The sequence below is a fragment of the Cibotium barometz genome, chromosome 3 (genome assembly GCF_041138505.1).
Source record: "Cibotium barometz isolate CiBa-2024 chromosome 3, ASM4113850v1, whole genome shotgun sequence".
NCBI lineage: Eukaryota > Viridiplantae > Streptophyta > Polypodiopsida > Cyatheales > Cibotiaceae > Cibotium > Cibotium barometz.
In genome coordinates, this window is record NC_141048.1 from 46,557,818 (window position 1) to 46,572,505 (window position 14,688).

At 43.3% G+C, this 14,688-nt stretch overlaps 1 protein-coding gene across 1 annotated transcript; it reads right to left on the bottom strand.

Annotated features, from left to right (window-relative positions):
• Positions 1-702: 702 nt before the first annotated feature.
• On the bottom strand, positions 703-14,249 carry LOC147640144 (chaperone protein dnaJ 6-like). Its single transcript, XM_086777682.1, has 8 exons — positions 14,026-14,249; positions 13,862-13,960; positions 13,434-13,535; positions 13,180-13,239; positions 2,025-2,131; positions 1,854-1,936; positions 1,379-1,466; positions 703-1,224 (listed from the first exon to the last, which is right to left on the bottom strand). Exons 1-8 carry the CDS (start codon positions 14,125-14,127, stop codon positions 999-1,001), a joined length of 867 nt encoding a protein of 288 aa, XP_086633808.1. The 5' UTR covers positions 14,128-14,249; the 3' UTR covers positions 703-998.
• Positions 14,250-14,688: the final 439 nt, after the last annotated feature.

Below are 14,688 nucleotides of genomic sequence, written 5' to 3' on the forward strand. Positions count from 1 at the left end.
GGCTTGTGGGGAGTCTAACACCTTGTGAAATACACAACTAGAAATCAGCTACTACTACAGATGCTTCTTCACTAGTGGATGTGAAGAGTATAGAAGGCTTATGAGGAGTCTCACCCCTTCTCTCTCTCTCTCTCTCTCTCTCTCTCTCTCTCTCTCTCTCTCTTTAACTAAAATTAATATCACTATTTCACTAAAAATAGGATGCATAGTGGTTTTCAGGCATTCTATGAAAGGTTTTTACAAGACTAAGTGTCCCTTTTATGTTGTTACATGACACCCTATTATGCTAGTGCACTAATCTTTTGCATTGTTTATGTGTATGTTACACTGATCATTGGCTTGAACTCATTTCAATAACGTGCTTTCTAGGCAAGTGAGTTCTGCCCACTATGCTAAATGCACTTGGCTTGGCCAGCCTCTCTCTCCTTTGTATCCACCAGTCTTAATCATCTCCACATTTTTCTCCTTTCGCCAGTATATCCATCCTTCTACCCATAATTCTACCTGCCACCAATGTTCTAAACTCCCACCTAAAGTACGCAACCAATGCTTCTACCTACTGGGCTTGGCATGTGAGTAAATGACTTGGCCTCAGTTCTTCAATCTCACGAAGAACACATCAACAGGTTATAGGTAGTACACACGTTATTGTCCTCTGTAACTCAGCTGCATGGCAAGAGTTATAAATTGAAATGCATGCACATAATATATCAAATTGATTAAATATTAACATATTTGTTTAGCCAAGATCTGCTTACAAAGCCATCAACTCAAAGAAAGCTAGAAAGTTCTCAGCAGGCGCTCACAAAAATCTGTTAACATTCTTGTGATAAATGGGCAGAATATGCAGATGAACCTCTTTCTCCATAAAGCAGATAAACATTTCAGAATGACTATCAACAAAAAGCAGCCTAACCAGTATGCTTTGATTGAGATTACAACCTGTGTACAAGCACATCACTGCTAGTTATTTAATTTTCCCTTTCGTTTGTTGGCTGCTACTTGCCTTTCAATTTCATCCTTTCTGCAATCCGTTTCCGGGCAGCTTCAAACTCTTCCTCAGAGGGCTCTTGAGCTTGCGTTTTGGCCTTCTTAGATTTATCCTTACCAGAGTACTTTGCCTCCAAAGCAGCAGCTAATGAGTCCATGGCATTCCGTTGCTTCTGACGGTTTGAGATCAGAGCCATTAAGCCAGCCTCAGACCCTTCAGAGCTCTTGGTTTTCCTGCCACAAGATACAAATTATGGCACGCATGGGTGCACACAGATCACAAGCCATGGATATTGGGCATCACATTTGTCAGCGCACTACTTACTTTTCAGATTTCAGATCACAAGCCATGGATATTGGGCATCACATTTGTCAGCGCACTACTTACTTTTCAGATTTCAGAGATTTTGATGGTCTAGGCTTCTTTAACACCTTTTTGGCCCACTTCTTGTACACATCATACTCCTTCAGTTCACCTGTCAACAAGCAAACTTAAAAGCTCAACCCCCCTGACTTTCCCAGGATTACCACAAGTTAATTTGCAGAAAACATCTTCCAATTTACTAAGGGACTTTATGCACACATCTCCCCTTTTTCCAGTCCAGAGGGAGACATCCCCAGATTCCCCCATGGATGAGACCATAACCTTCAACATGTGCTTGGTAAAGGTGTCTGCAACTCCCATCCATGAGGTGTGGGCGGGGGAGACCACACCTTATTCCAGGGCAGTCAAACTTGTGTAAAGATCACATTATTTTGTTTGAAATTGTTGACACTCAAGTGCCACAACACGCAATGAAACTACGGCATAAACACTGACACAGCACAAAGAGAGATGCCTACAGATACCAATGCAATCATACCAGCAGAGATGGCATCATCGACTATGTCCATAAATCGATGCGAATCCTGCTGAGGGTCAGAGCACATCAACTGGTCGAATACTCTGCCCAAACCACACCCATCTTTTAAAAAAAGATTCTAGAGACTGGATATGTTCTGCTGCCAGAAAATCAAAATTGCAGCACCATTACCTGTCCATGTTCCCTTTGCATTTAGTGTAAATACCCTTTAAGTCCTGCTTCTCATTTTCTGATCCTTGATATGAAGCTGCAAACTCCTCAATGTCAACCTCAGTTACCTTCAAGCACAAAAACATCAGTCAAAACCCATTAGACTGATTAGAACACAACAGGATTCTTAAAAACCAAGCATGGCACAGAGAACACTGCCTTGTAATCAGTGATACATAGTGATAGAACAGTAGGAGAAATTGTTGTGAACTGCAAAGATCCAGAAGTTTGAGACTGTCTATAGCACAGAATTTTCATTAAAATGGGATGACTCTAGATTATACTTCCAACATTTGACAAAATACTCTCCCTCCATACCTACATCCCTACCTACACGTCCTCCCTCTTATACACAATATGAACGAGGTGTGGGGCAGGCTAGCTTTTGGTGAAAACATGTGCTATTGATCATTTGGTAGCTCTGCATTCTGTGATGGAAGAGAGTAGATTAAAGGGAAAATGTTTGTATTGTTGTTTTGAGAATTTCAAAAAGGCTTTTGGCATTGTCAGACATGCTAGTTTGTTAAATACAATGGCAGAACTTGGGGTCCACAACCAAAGCTTGCCACTGTGAGGCTTTACAAGAGAGTGAATTGTCAAATGCGGATGGGACATGGAATCTAAGAGATGCTAAACTGCGACAAGGATGTCCTCTTATCACTCTGTGCGGGATTTTCATCAAAAGACTCAAGCCTATGGTTCTTGATTATGCATGCCAAAGAGGGTATACAAGGACCGTATTGGAACACACTAATCCGCTTGCTTTTATACATGAATGATGTAGCTCTTAAGACACTCAGTTGAAGATGCCCAAAACCTATGACTGCCTTGGAACAATTATAAGCACAGTTTGTTAGTCATCTACATACAGAAGGGCAAAGTCATTCTGGTCAAGAACAAAAAAGAAACCATTTCCCACTATATTTCACCTACCAAAGGAGGTAGTGGACGCATTCAAGTACCTAAGAATAGAAGTCTTATCCAATCATAAATGGCAGCAGAGTGCAATACCAAGGCAGGGAAGAGGGTAAACTATGCAAACGAAAACAATTGCAGCGAAGCTAAAATTAAGAGCTAGCTTTTGAAGAAATATTTGTTTGACACTCTGGTCACATCAGTATTACTCAGGTATGGGGAGATACATCCCATCTTCCACATGGATAGATCATATATGTCACATTCACCCATGCACTGAGGTGTAATGTGATACACTGGCTCATCATCAGGATTCAGTGCTACATTTGTACATCAATAGAACCTTTTTAAGGATTTATTTGTCGTATGCTCTGAGCCCATTGTGAGCCCTAGTCCAAATACATGTCAAGCACAAGCTACGTAGGTCACATCTAAGGCCTCAGGTGTCGATCTGTGTCACTTAACCCACTTGGAGAACAAAGCATGTAGGTCATCCTAGTTTAGGAGTCTATAACAAGCATTAGGTATCATAGGCTGAGGCTAGCCTTAGGTTAGCTCCCACAAGAGCCACCAAGAGCCACAAAGGGGCCAGCCCATGGGCATCAAGCATAGCATGCCCAACATGGGAAAACCCCAATCGGCCAGCAGTAAAAGCCCTCTAGCACACGTGAAAAGCGATTGCATAAATGTCTATTTTCAGCATGTCATGGGCTTATTTCAGCAGGCTAACAGCGCCATGGATGCAAGCCTTCGTGAGATTAGCAAGCTATTACAAGAGGCAGCATAGAGCAGATTGGCTGGCTTCCGAGAGCAAGAGATGAGTATTCGCAGAGGTCTTGCTTCTCTACAGCGGCTTCAGGAAGAGTGCACCAGAACTGCTTTGTTTTACTGTGGAATGATGTAAGAATGAGATGATTTATGGATGGACTGAGGCCCGAGGGGTGCCTTATATATTATCACCTACTGCCTACGGCAGCAGCTCGTGAGTGAAAATCTAGCCTCTCCCAAGGGCCAAATCCCCTCTATCCTACTACAAATCACATGGTCCTGGATGAGGCTAAAGTAGTGCCAACCAAAATACCAATCATGCCACCATGACCACAAGCCCACTTGAGTCTTTTGACTTGTGCATTCATCTTTCAGCAGAGCACTCTCAATGTGCTACAATCCAAGGCAGCCAAAAGTTATCTTCAGCCTCTCTTCTCTCTCTCTCTCTCTCTCTCTCTCTCTCTCTCATGGAGTTTCATCCCCCTTAGCATGGAGTGAAACTGCAGTAAACCCTAGGCCTAATCCTTCATTTGGTATCAGAGCTGCATTTGTTCATTTCAATACCTGCTAATCAATGCCCTCACCACTTGACCATCACTGTTTCTGCCACCTCCTGCTTCTTCCGAGCTCATCACGTGCTAACTCTCTTTGCTTCTTCCGCACTGAGATCACGCGCAGCCCGACCACATCTTCATTGTCCACGCCTGCTGCTGGTTGTGCTCCACCCGCCTGCAGAACTCGGTCAGCTGCAGCACCCAATCGCCCGCCTGTGAACCCGTCATCATTTTTAGCCCCCAGCGTGGAGGCCATATTAATGCTTTAAGCTTTAAGCCTTATTAAAGCAATGTGAAGCCATCTCTCCTCGCGCTGCCTTCTCCCTGTCGTCGCCAAAGTCAACACATCAGCATCCGTTGCCAGAGAAGAGCGGCCTTCACATTGCATCGGGCTGAGCAACAGCTCCTAAGTACACAGGTCATCAAAAATATTTTTGGGGTTTTCTTAATTTTTGACAAAATCGACTAATTGAAAGCATTTGCATCATAAGAAATTAGGGCTTTTTTCTGAAATCTCAGCAATTAGCTCAAATTAAAGCATGCCTATACCCTAAACTTTGGGGGTTTTGCAAAAATCAAACAAAATCAGTCAAATTCAAGCTCCTTGATCAATAAAAATTGGGGGTTTCTCGGCCTCTCACAGCCAGGTTCTCATTCAAGGAGCCAGAGGTGACAGATTTCCCCTTTCTCACTCGGTCCGGCAAGGCTGCCCTTTAGCACCCTATCTCTTCCTATTTGTTGTCAAGGCCATGAGCAGTTTTCTCTCAACTCAGGAGACTGGGCTCCAAGGATTACGACTCCCCATCCGTGCACAAGAGGAGCGGCTAGAGTTAGAATTCACAAATGACACAACAACATACTTATCAAAAGACGTGGGGAATCTTCAGAGATTTGCGCGGAGGCGACAGAGATCTTCTATGACACATCAGGGACGCAGGTCCATTGGCACAAGTCGTGTGGATTTTGGGTTGGTTCTCTGGCCACCCCGATTTGGCACCAGTCGAGGCTCTCCAGTGGATCCCAATAGGGCACTCCAATCCGTTATCTTGGATGCTAGGTAGCCATCAATGTCTCCCCAGAGCAACAGTTAGCTCCTCTTCTTCTGAGCATTCGGAAGAAGCTTCTATATTGGAGTTCAACGAGGCTTTCCTTAGCCGGCCAAGTGGTGGTAGCGAACTATGTTCTTCTTGCCACCATGTAGTATATTACTTTTCGTTGGGCCTTCTCATGAGCTTGCATTGGTCAAGTTCAACCGTTGATCTACAGCTTTCTGTGGGCTAGCAACAACGGGCGGCCTGCCCAAGCCAAGGTGGCCTGGAGAGAGATCATACAACAGCCGCGCACAGAGGGGGCCTACGCCATTCAAAGCCGTGCCCTTCTGGGCAAAAAGAGAATAGAGGGAGACACTGGAGACACCCAAACCATAGTTGCTCTCATATTATCAACACACACAAGGTAGAGAAGCTCCATAGCTTTCTTTCATTGCACTCCACAAAACACAGCACATTTTCCTAATGATATGTTAACACTCAAATAACCTAAAGCTAATGTCCACACACTTGGCCAACTAGACACGGCCATTATTGTCCACACACATTGCTAGACCGGTGCCCAAATGCTACCGCTACCCACTGGATCCCAATGAGCTTGCATTCTCAACACGCCCCCTCAAGCTCACCATATCCATCTCATGTACTCCAAGTCTGTCTCTAAAGTACTCAAACTTCTCTTTACCAAGTGGTTTGGTAAAGATATTTGCAACTTGCTCTTCAGTCTTCACATATGTCAACTCTACCTGTCCATCCAACACTTTCTCCCTGATGAAATGATAGTGGACCTCTATGTGTTTGATCCTCGCATGATAAACTAGATTGCTTGCCAACTATATGCTGCTCATGTTGTCACAATGTGAATGTATGATAACTTTCCCATCACATTGCTGTCCCAAATCTTCGAGTAGCTTTTTCAACCATACCACCTCACATGCAACCATAGCTTCTCCTCAATACTCTGCCTCTATGCTAGATAAAGCAACTGTGGGTTGCTTTTTGCTACTCCCTCCAACTCACCACTGCACTACCTAATGCGAAAGCGTAGCCACTAGAACTTCTATCATAAGACCTACATGCCCAATCTGTGTCCGTATACCCATGAACATCCATAGCTTTGCCATACTCATACAAGAGTCCATAATGTCCTACAACTTTCACATATCTCAAGATTCTTCTCACTGCATCCAAATGTGATGTCATGTGCACACCCAGTTGGTATACAAGTGACATGGCATTCTAGGCATTCGTAATGCATTAAGCAGAGCACCCTTGGCCTTAAGCATGGCATTCAAGCATTAACCCAGTTGTTACAACACCTACAGCAGGTCATAAAGCATTCCAAGCATTTAAGACATTCATCACATCAGATCGGGACCTGTGGAACCAACCAACAGCAGATAAAGAGGCTTTTTTGGTATTTATGAGTCATGGAGAATCCAGTCAAACAGGCCGACAGCAGTGCTCTGCCCGACCAGTAGCATCATCTCACATATAAAGAAAAAGCGCATCATTCATTCAGGCATCTTCTTCTTCTCAGTGTTTCTGGCCTAAGGAGCAAGGGCACCATTCCTAGGCAACATACAGTCATAGACAACAATCAGCATTCAATCATCCTCCTGCCTCCTACATAGAGAAAAGCCAACAGCCAAAGGGTGGACCGCATTGGAGAAAGGAACATTCAATCGTCATCTTCATTCAACATATCTCTCTCTTCCCGAAAAGGATATTCATTTAGGACAAGCATAGATCTATTCATAGATCTCAGTTGTAACCATTGCATATAATATAGCTGCATTACATTTGCATTCAAACCATTCTCTTTCTCTTAAGTGTTTATAAGTGAAGTTTAGTTAAGCCTAAGGTTGTTTTACTACGATCAATCCCTCGCATGTCACATGTGGTTTCCTTGGGCTTTGCATAAACCGACTCACAAGCCCAACTGCATAGCATAAATCCGGTCTAGTAATAGTCATGTATATCAAACTACCAACTATCTTTTTGTACATTCATATCCTCAATCTCTTCACCACAATCAACCCTTAGCTTCACATTTTGTTCCAACGGCGTGCTCATTGACTTACAACTTGTCATGCCAAATTTTGCTAGCATATTCAATGCATAGTGTCTTTGAACCAACTAAATGTCTTTCTTTGTTTTCACCACTTCAATGCCAAGAAAGTATCTCAATTCTCCCAAGTCTTCATGTCAAATCCACCACATAATGAAGCTTTCACATTACCAATATCCTTGCATAATCACATATCACAATCAAGTCATCTACATAGATGACAATCACCACAATACCATGTGCTCTCTTCTTTGCATATAGTGATGAATCTGATGTTCATCCGGGAAAATCTTGACCACTTTCATGATGGCGAATTCCGACAATGAGAGAGAGCACCAGATCCCAGCAAAAATTATTTACTGCTTCCAAAAGCCAAGTCATCACTAATGACACGAACTCCATGTTCCGAGAATCACTACGTGACAAAGAAAACAGATGCAAACATGTATGGTTTCTATACAACCCTTGGAGAAACGGATTCCTCTTCACGAAGCCTCGACACCCATTCCCCCCCACCTCTCCTCCACCAGTCATCACCGAGCACCCTTCCTAGAACACTTCCCCGGTCCATGCTTCGGCTATCTCCCTCCAGGAGTTCACACGGCATTCTTGTGCGTTATATGAAATGCAAGTACGAGAGGTAGAGCTTCGAACACAAGCGACAACCTGCGTTGCTGCACTCGACAACCAATGACAACACATGGAGCACGTGCGATACCTTGCACTTTTCGATGCAAGATCAATACGCCACGACTTCCTAGACTCATCTTCATGAGAAGGTGAACTTTAGTAAGTATAGCAATAAACTTGATCTCACAACTCTTCATTCTTGGATTCATTAGTTTGAAGCCTACTTTGCTACTGGTAGGAAGTCAGACATAGAGAAGGTGGTATTAGTTAGTTGCTACATCAAAGAGGAAGCTATCTCATGGTGGACTCACTCGGCCTGAGTCAATTCCAACTATGTAGTTACTGACTACAAGTGGGACCAATTTGTCACACTGACCTCAAGAAGCTGTTTCTACCACCTCATTATCTTGAGCAATTCAAGAACAAGTTTCGAGGTTGTCACGTGCAATAACATTGATAGAAAGGCTTAGTGATAGTAATACTACACGCTAAAAACAAAATGTGAAAAAATGCATGCTGTGAATAAACTTTGAAGTGTATTTAGATATAATCATTCCATCCAAATACATAAATTTACACTAAATTTCTGTAAGGTTATACCTTTGTGATCAAACCTTAGTGAGTATGAATAGTACCTTAGTGACCAAGCAGTCTTAGTGAAAATAGAAACTATGCTGATTATGAGTAATTTCCTATATTCGTGGATGAGGTGGCGATTGCCCATGCAACACCGCTTCGTGGTAGTTCTAAAAGAGGCATATCGAGTGTGAGATGATGTATCCAGAGAATTCATAATTCTAAATGACTTTGTGAATCTCTCTTATTATGAGTTCTTGCACAGGTGGTCTATGATGTTATCAGAGCTTTATAATGTTTAACTTGCATGCAGTTTGATAGTGTACCTTATGATTGTTCAGAAGAAGAAGCCGAGGTATATTTATGTTAAGCATAGTTATGTTACTTGTTATGCTTGATAAGCTTATGCTTTGGCAGCTACCTCTTTGTGCTTGCTCACGATTCGTGTTGCTGAGGTGATGTCCATGAAAAAGACTGTGCTATTATAATTATTCATTATTATATTGATGATTAACAAAGATTGGTAATCCTCTTAATTAAGTTTGTTAACATGGTATCAGAGCCACCTTTTCTGGGAGCTCTTCCTGTAGTCAGACGGGGCTGTTTTTCCAACCACGACAGTCTTGGTGATTAGTGAGGGCAAAGCTCATGGCTCCTGAAGGTAAATATTTTGAAAAAAAGATCGCTTCGACAAATCAAAGTACCATACATGCTCGGTGAAGACGAAGATGGGCTTGATCGAGCGTGACATGTGGGGGATTGTATCTAGCATCGAGAGAAAACCATCTGCTCGTCGTCTTGAAGATGTTACAACCTGAGTGACCATGGACACGAAAGCACTTGCCTTCATAATTTCTGGATTGGAAGACTCCCAAATTGCTCAAGTTGCTTCGGTGGGCTCCTCACATGAAGCTTGGGAACGCCTTCGACATGTATTTGGTCAGGTGAATGCTGCCTCTCGACTGTTTCTTTGCAAAAAGCTTTACCATCTTGAAATGAATGAAGGAACGAAGGTGGCCAAGCATCTTGGCAACCTTCATGCTTTGGTGGATCAACTTGCTGGTGCTGCGGTGACTGTGGATGAAGAAGAAGATGTGTTTGTTCTTCTTGCCAGCATGTCTGATGCATATGAGGCATGTGTCTCCTCGCTAGCCAATCAATCAAGTTTAACTCTTAGTGATGCTGATGTTGCCCTTGTCTTGGAGGATACTAAGATCACATCAAGGAAGGAGAATGAGAAAGAGAAAGAGAAAAGTGCAAAATCTTCAAAAGATGAAGAAAGAAAACATGCAAGTGAGCAAGCTCTCTTTGTGAAGAAGCTCCGCATCTGCTACTACTACAAATGGCCTGGACATGTCATCAAAGATTGCCTTAAGAAGATGCGAGATGAGGAGCGTAATCATGATGATGCTGAATCTTCATCCAAATTTGAAAGTAATTTTATCAGTGCTGAAAGTTTATTTTAGACTGAGTGATTCTACACTCCACTCTTTGATCAAGTGGGGGTGTTAGAAACCTTATACCTTTGTGATCAAACCTTAGTGAGTATGAATAATACCTTAGTGAGCAAGCAGTCTTAGTGAAAATAGAAACTACACTGATTATGGGTAATTTCCTGTATTCGTGGATGAGGTGGCGATTGCCCATGCAGCACCACTTCATGGTAGTTCTTAAAGAGGCATATCAAGTGTGTGATGATGTATCCAGAGAATTCATAATTCTGAAGTGACTTTGTGAATCTCTCTTGTTATGAGTTCTTGCGCAGGTGGTCTGTGATGTTATCAGAGCTTTATAATGTTTATCTTGCATGCAGTTGTGGAGCAATCGGCTACCTATAGAGCATCCCACCAGCCAGTCGGCTAGGCGCCAGGAGGTCGGGTAGCAATTTGGACAAGGTCTCAAGACAGTGAACCAGATACAATCAAGGTCTACCCCGAGAGCCTCTGGCTTCAAGAACTTGAACAACACGGACCTCACCTTACTCCAGAACAGAAGACTCTGGCTGACAAGACGGGTGGTAAGATTAGTCCTGAAGAGCAAGAACGATACAAGGAGGAACGGTGCTTCTTGTCATATAAAAGGACACACTTCTAGGACTTGCCCTAAGAAGACCCTTGCTCAGACCACCACCCCGGCCTCAACAACTGCCATAATGAGCCAACCTCCCACACCGACCCCCCAAGTTGTCGTCGATCCTCAAGCTCCCACACCTTCGGTTTGGCACCATTGTCAATCAGGAGCTCGAACAATGAACATAGACAAAAGGGCAACCATGACCCAAAGTATGGCTACATAGGTGGCCAAAGAGTCTTCGTCTTGTTTGACAGTGGCAATACAAAGGATGTGGTCACAAAACATGCCACTCAGCAAGCCCATTTCTCGTTGACCTCGGTAGACAAGAAAGTGGAGGGATTTAGTAGAAGCATAACAACGACCATCAAGTTTGAAGCTCGTTGGGCTAAATTAGTCATAAAAGGCACATAATTTGTGCGAGAATTCATGGTTGCCCGAAGCAAACATAATCTTAGGGATCCAGTGGTTTCACAAGTTTACCCAAGACATTGATTGGGACCAACACACTTTCTGGATTACCCAAAATGTGTCAAAGTTCCCAGTAATCATTAAGTGTGAACCCAAGATACCTAACTTTCCGGTCATTAGCCATCTACAAGCTAAAAGAGAGATTCGAAAAGACGCACAGTGTGTGGTGATCTACATTCAAACCACCCAAACCATGACCAGTGCTTCAGAGAAGTACAAGGCCCTACATGATCGGTTCTAGAAGATCTTTCTTCTAGACAATTTACCTCCCAGACTTCCCTCATCTAGACCGGAAGACCAAGTTACAGCTTTTACCGATTCCCAAAGAACCTTTTCAAGACATTTCGATGAATTTCGTGAGGAACCTGCCTCCCAATCCAAGTAAGCATAATACTCAATGTTTGATGGTTGTTGATCGATTTAGCAAATATGTTATGCTTATTCCTTGTAGGGCTAATGTGACTGCTGAGGATGTTCCTAGATTGTTATTCGGAATTGGTATGCCATGGGTGGCATACCTAGAACCATTGCGTCAAATCGAGATGCCAAGTTTACCAATCATTTCTAGAGAGCATTATTTGACAACTTTGGGACTAAGTTGCATTTTTGTAGTGCATTCCACCCACAGACGAACAGCTAGACGAAGATTTACAATCAACTGGCGTTCAACATACTGAAGTGTTATGTTCACGACCAGCAAGGTAAGTGGAAACAATATTTACCTTTAGTTCAAGCTATTTTAAATGAGTCCTTTTCTTCAACTATTGGCAAGACTCCATATGAGGCAACATTTGGAAGACTGTTCCAGTCTTTATTGACCAAGACCTCATCCCCAATGCCTGAAGCAAACAGATTGACAGTCTTACCAAGAGATCTTGGGAGTCTGTGAAAGATAGATTAGCTAAAGCGTAGGAAGCCTACACTCAACAAACCAGCAAAGACAGACGAGATGTGATCTTCTCGAAAGAAGATTAGGTTTATCTAGGATAATAAAGCAAAGGTTGAAACAAGTGGGCAAGCGATGCCCAAAGTTGTCGTTTCGGAGCTTTGAATCCTTCTCCGTTTTAAAGAAGATCAAGGAGGTTTCCATGAAGCTAAAGCTACCACCCAGTTATGCTATGCATGATGTGTTCCATGTCAGTTGGTTGAAGCCTTATGTTGGATCTCCTCTCTCCGATGTCCACAATGAACAAGAACCAAACATAGTGGACGAAGTTGAAGTTATGGTTTCAAAATAGATCTTTCTACATCGTTTCAAGCACGGCTCTCCCCGAAAGGAGACAATTCCTCAAGAAGCTTTGCGGCTTCCGTCAAGTTAAGCAAAAGGGGATGTCACGTCATCCCGTACTTAGATGCCCAGTGGACATATATGTACAAGCAGGTGCAAGACTTGGAGTGAAAACTGGTCCCTTATGAGCCCCACTCCAGGACGAGTCAGCCAAGGTTCCACTCTAAGCGTCCAAGGTCAATTGTACAAATCCTGTACATGGTGTTGGTCACGTATGCAAGTCCCACACATAAAGCAGTGCCAATCTGTACTGTGAGTCACCCTCTAGAATGATGCCAAGTGTTCCGGGTGTTCGGCTTGTAGCCAAATACCAGGCATCTAAGTAGAGCATGTAGTTGCATGTAGGCAGCCCTATGGGCTACCCCAAAAAAGGGGTTTGAGACCCTTGCCTAAGAAGGGGGTAGGCCAAGGACCAAGGTGAGCCTTTGGCGAGAACTTTCTTTACACAAATCAATCTTCATGATAGTTGTAGAAACTTGTATAAGGGCAAGAAGCAAGAGTCTGTGCAAGTTCCAGCACTTCTGATACAGAGAATGGCCACGTAACTAGCCTTACAGGCCATTAAGCATAGTCTTGTAGGAAGACTAGAAGCCAAAAATTCAAGTATCAACTCCAAGAGACTAAATCATATGAGGGCCACTGATAGTATGGAAATATAATTGGAGATGCAATTAACATTAATAAACCGCATTATATGAACATTGGCAAGTATAGGGATGCTCACCTTTTTGTAAAGTGCCCTGAAAAACTCGTACAAATTTTGGACAGTCTCACTCGAGAGTTCCTGCAATTAAGGCAATAAGCATTGGCTGCAGGCATATGCAGAAAAAGAAAATCACAAATAAGGCAGGGCACCCCCTCTCCCAAACCACCCAAACCCCCACCAAGGACTCGGCTGGGCACGACTGCCAGCCGAAGAGTGACAAGCAGCCAGCCATGTGGGCATGCCCTTAATGTGTAACCAGACTAAGCCCTTACCGCATCCTCGGTGGATCCAGTCTCATCATACACCTTTCTCTTGGCTGGATCTCCAAGAATTGTGATTACATTCTGAAGGGACTGAAATTTTTCCTTGGCATTCTGCAGGATGAAACAGAAAAAAAACTTAGTTAGACAGGTAGTAGAAGAGGCAGAGTTGTAAGAACCCTAGAGACTGAGGCCTGGCATACGGAGCATAGAAAAAAAAATAACAAGCCTTATTGAAATGGAGGAAAGGGAAAGAGGAGATGGCGTGATCCTGTAAACATATGAACCCTACAAAACACATGGATAATAGAGCACAGAAAACTCTAAAGGCACAGCAGATCCCAAGAGCCCTAAAGATTCAGGACACCAAGAAGACACAAAAACATAGGAAGACAGGAAACCCTAAAAATACAGAATTCCCTAAAAACCACACAATTAACCTGATCTCCAGGATTCTTGTCCGGATGGAGGCGAAGGGCAAGCTTGTGGTAAGCCTTCCGGATCTCTTCATGAGTGGCGGTGCGTTCGATGCCAAGGACCTACAAGGGGAGATGATAAGTTTAAAACATGGTTTACAGATGGGAAGAGTCGCAAACACACATACCTGATAGAGGCTGGTGGAGGTGGGCGCTTCCTGTGAGATGTCCTGTTCATCTTCTTCTACTTCTTCCTGCTTCTTCTCTTCTCTCCTCTTCCTGCGAGGCATGGCTATGGCGAGCTCGCTGAGAAGGTTGAGGGTTCCCTTTTCATTTCAGGGGCATCATTTTCCCGCCACTTTTGGTTGCCGTTAATTTCCCTTCCAAAGGGAATCTAGTAGCTTGGCTTGTACACATCTTTCTTTACTTCTAAGTTCTATATCTATCCTCTTCTTTACAAGAGCCCATATCAGAAGATTTTGTACAACTTTTCACTATTAAGTAAACCACAGATCTGGTCCCACCTCTCATCCTCCCACACAAAAGATGAATGCTCCCAACAGATGCGATACCCCAGCTGAAGCCAGCCACTAGTAGAGACTTGATAGTGTACCCCTTAGGTGTCTGCTCCTCCATAGGCTCTTTCTTGGTCCATATCTTCACTTCAGGTGTACTTCGAATAGGATTCTCTATCAAAGCCATAAAGGTGTGAACAGGTTGCTTCTCCTTCAGATACGATCTTTGAGTCTTAGGTCCAAACTTTGGCAAGCCTTTCCTTAAATCTTTTCTTGCATATACCTGCCACATGCCATTAAATGGTTAGGTTACCCTAGTATGTGAAATAATCCCAT

What these genes read in the sequence shown, in the direction of transcription:
- LOC147640144 (XM_086777682.1), bottom strand. Translation starts at nt 14,127, where the DNA reads ATGCCTCGCAGGAAGAGGAGAGAAGAGAAGAAGCAGGAAGAAGTAGAA. An exon ending in CTGGATCCACCGAGGATGCG is followed by an intron (nt 13,240 to 13,433) that starts GTAAGGGCTTAG and finishes CCTTAATTGCAG; the next exon opens with GAACTCTCGAGTGAGACTGT. An exon ending in TCAGGGCACTTTACAAAAAG is followed by an intron (nt 2,132 to 13,179) that starts GTGAGCATCCCT and finishes TTGTGCTTGAAG; the next exon opens with GTAACTGAGGTTGACATTGA.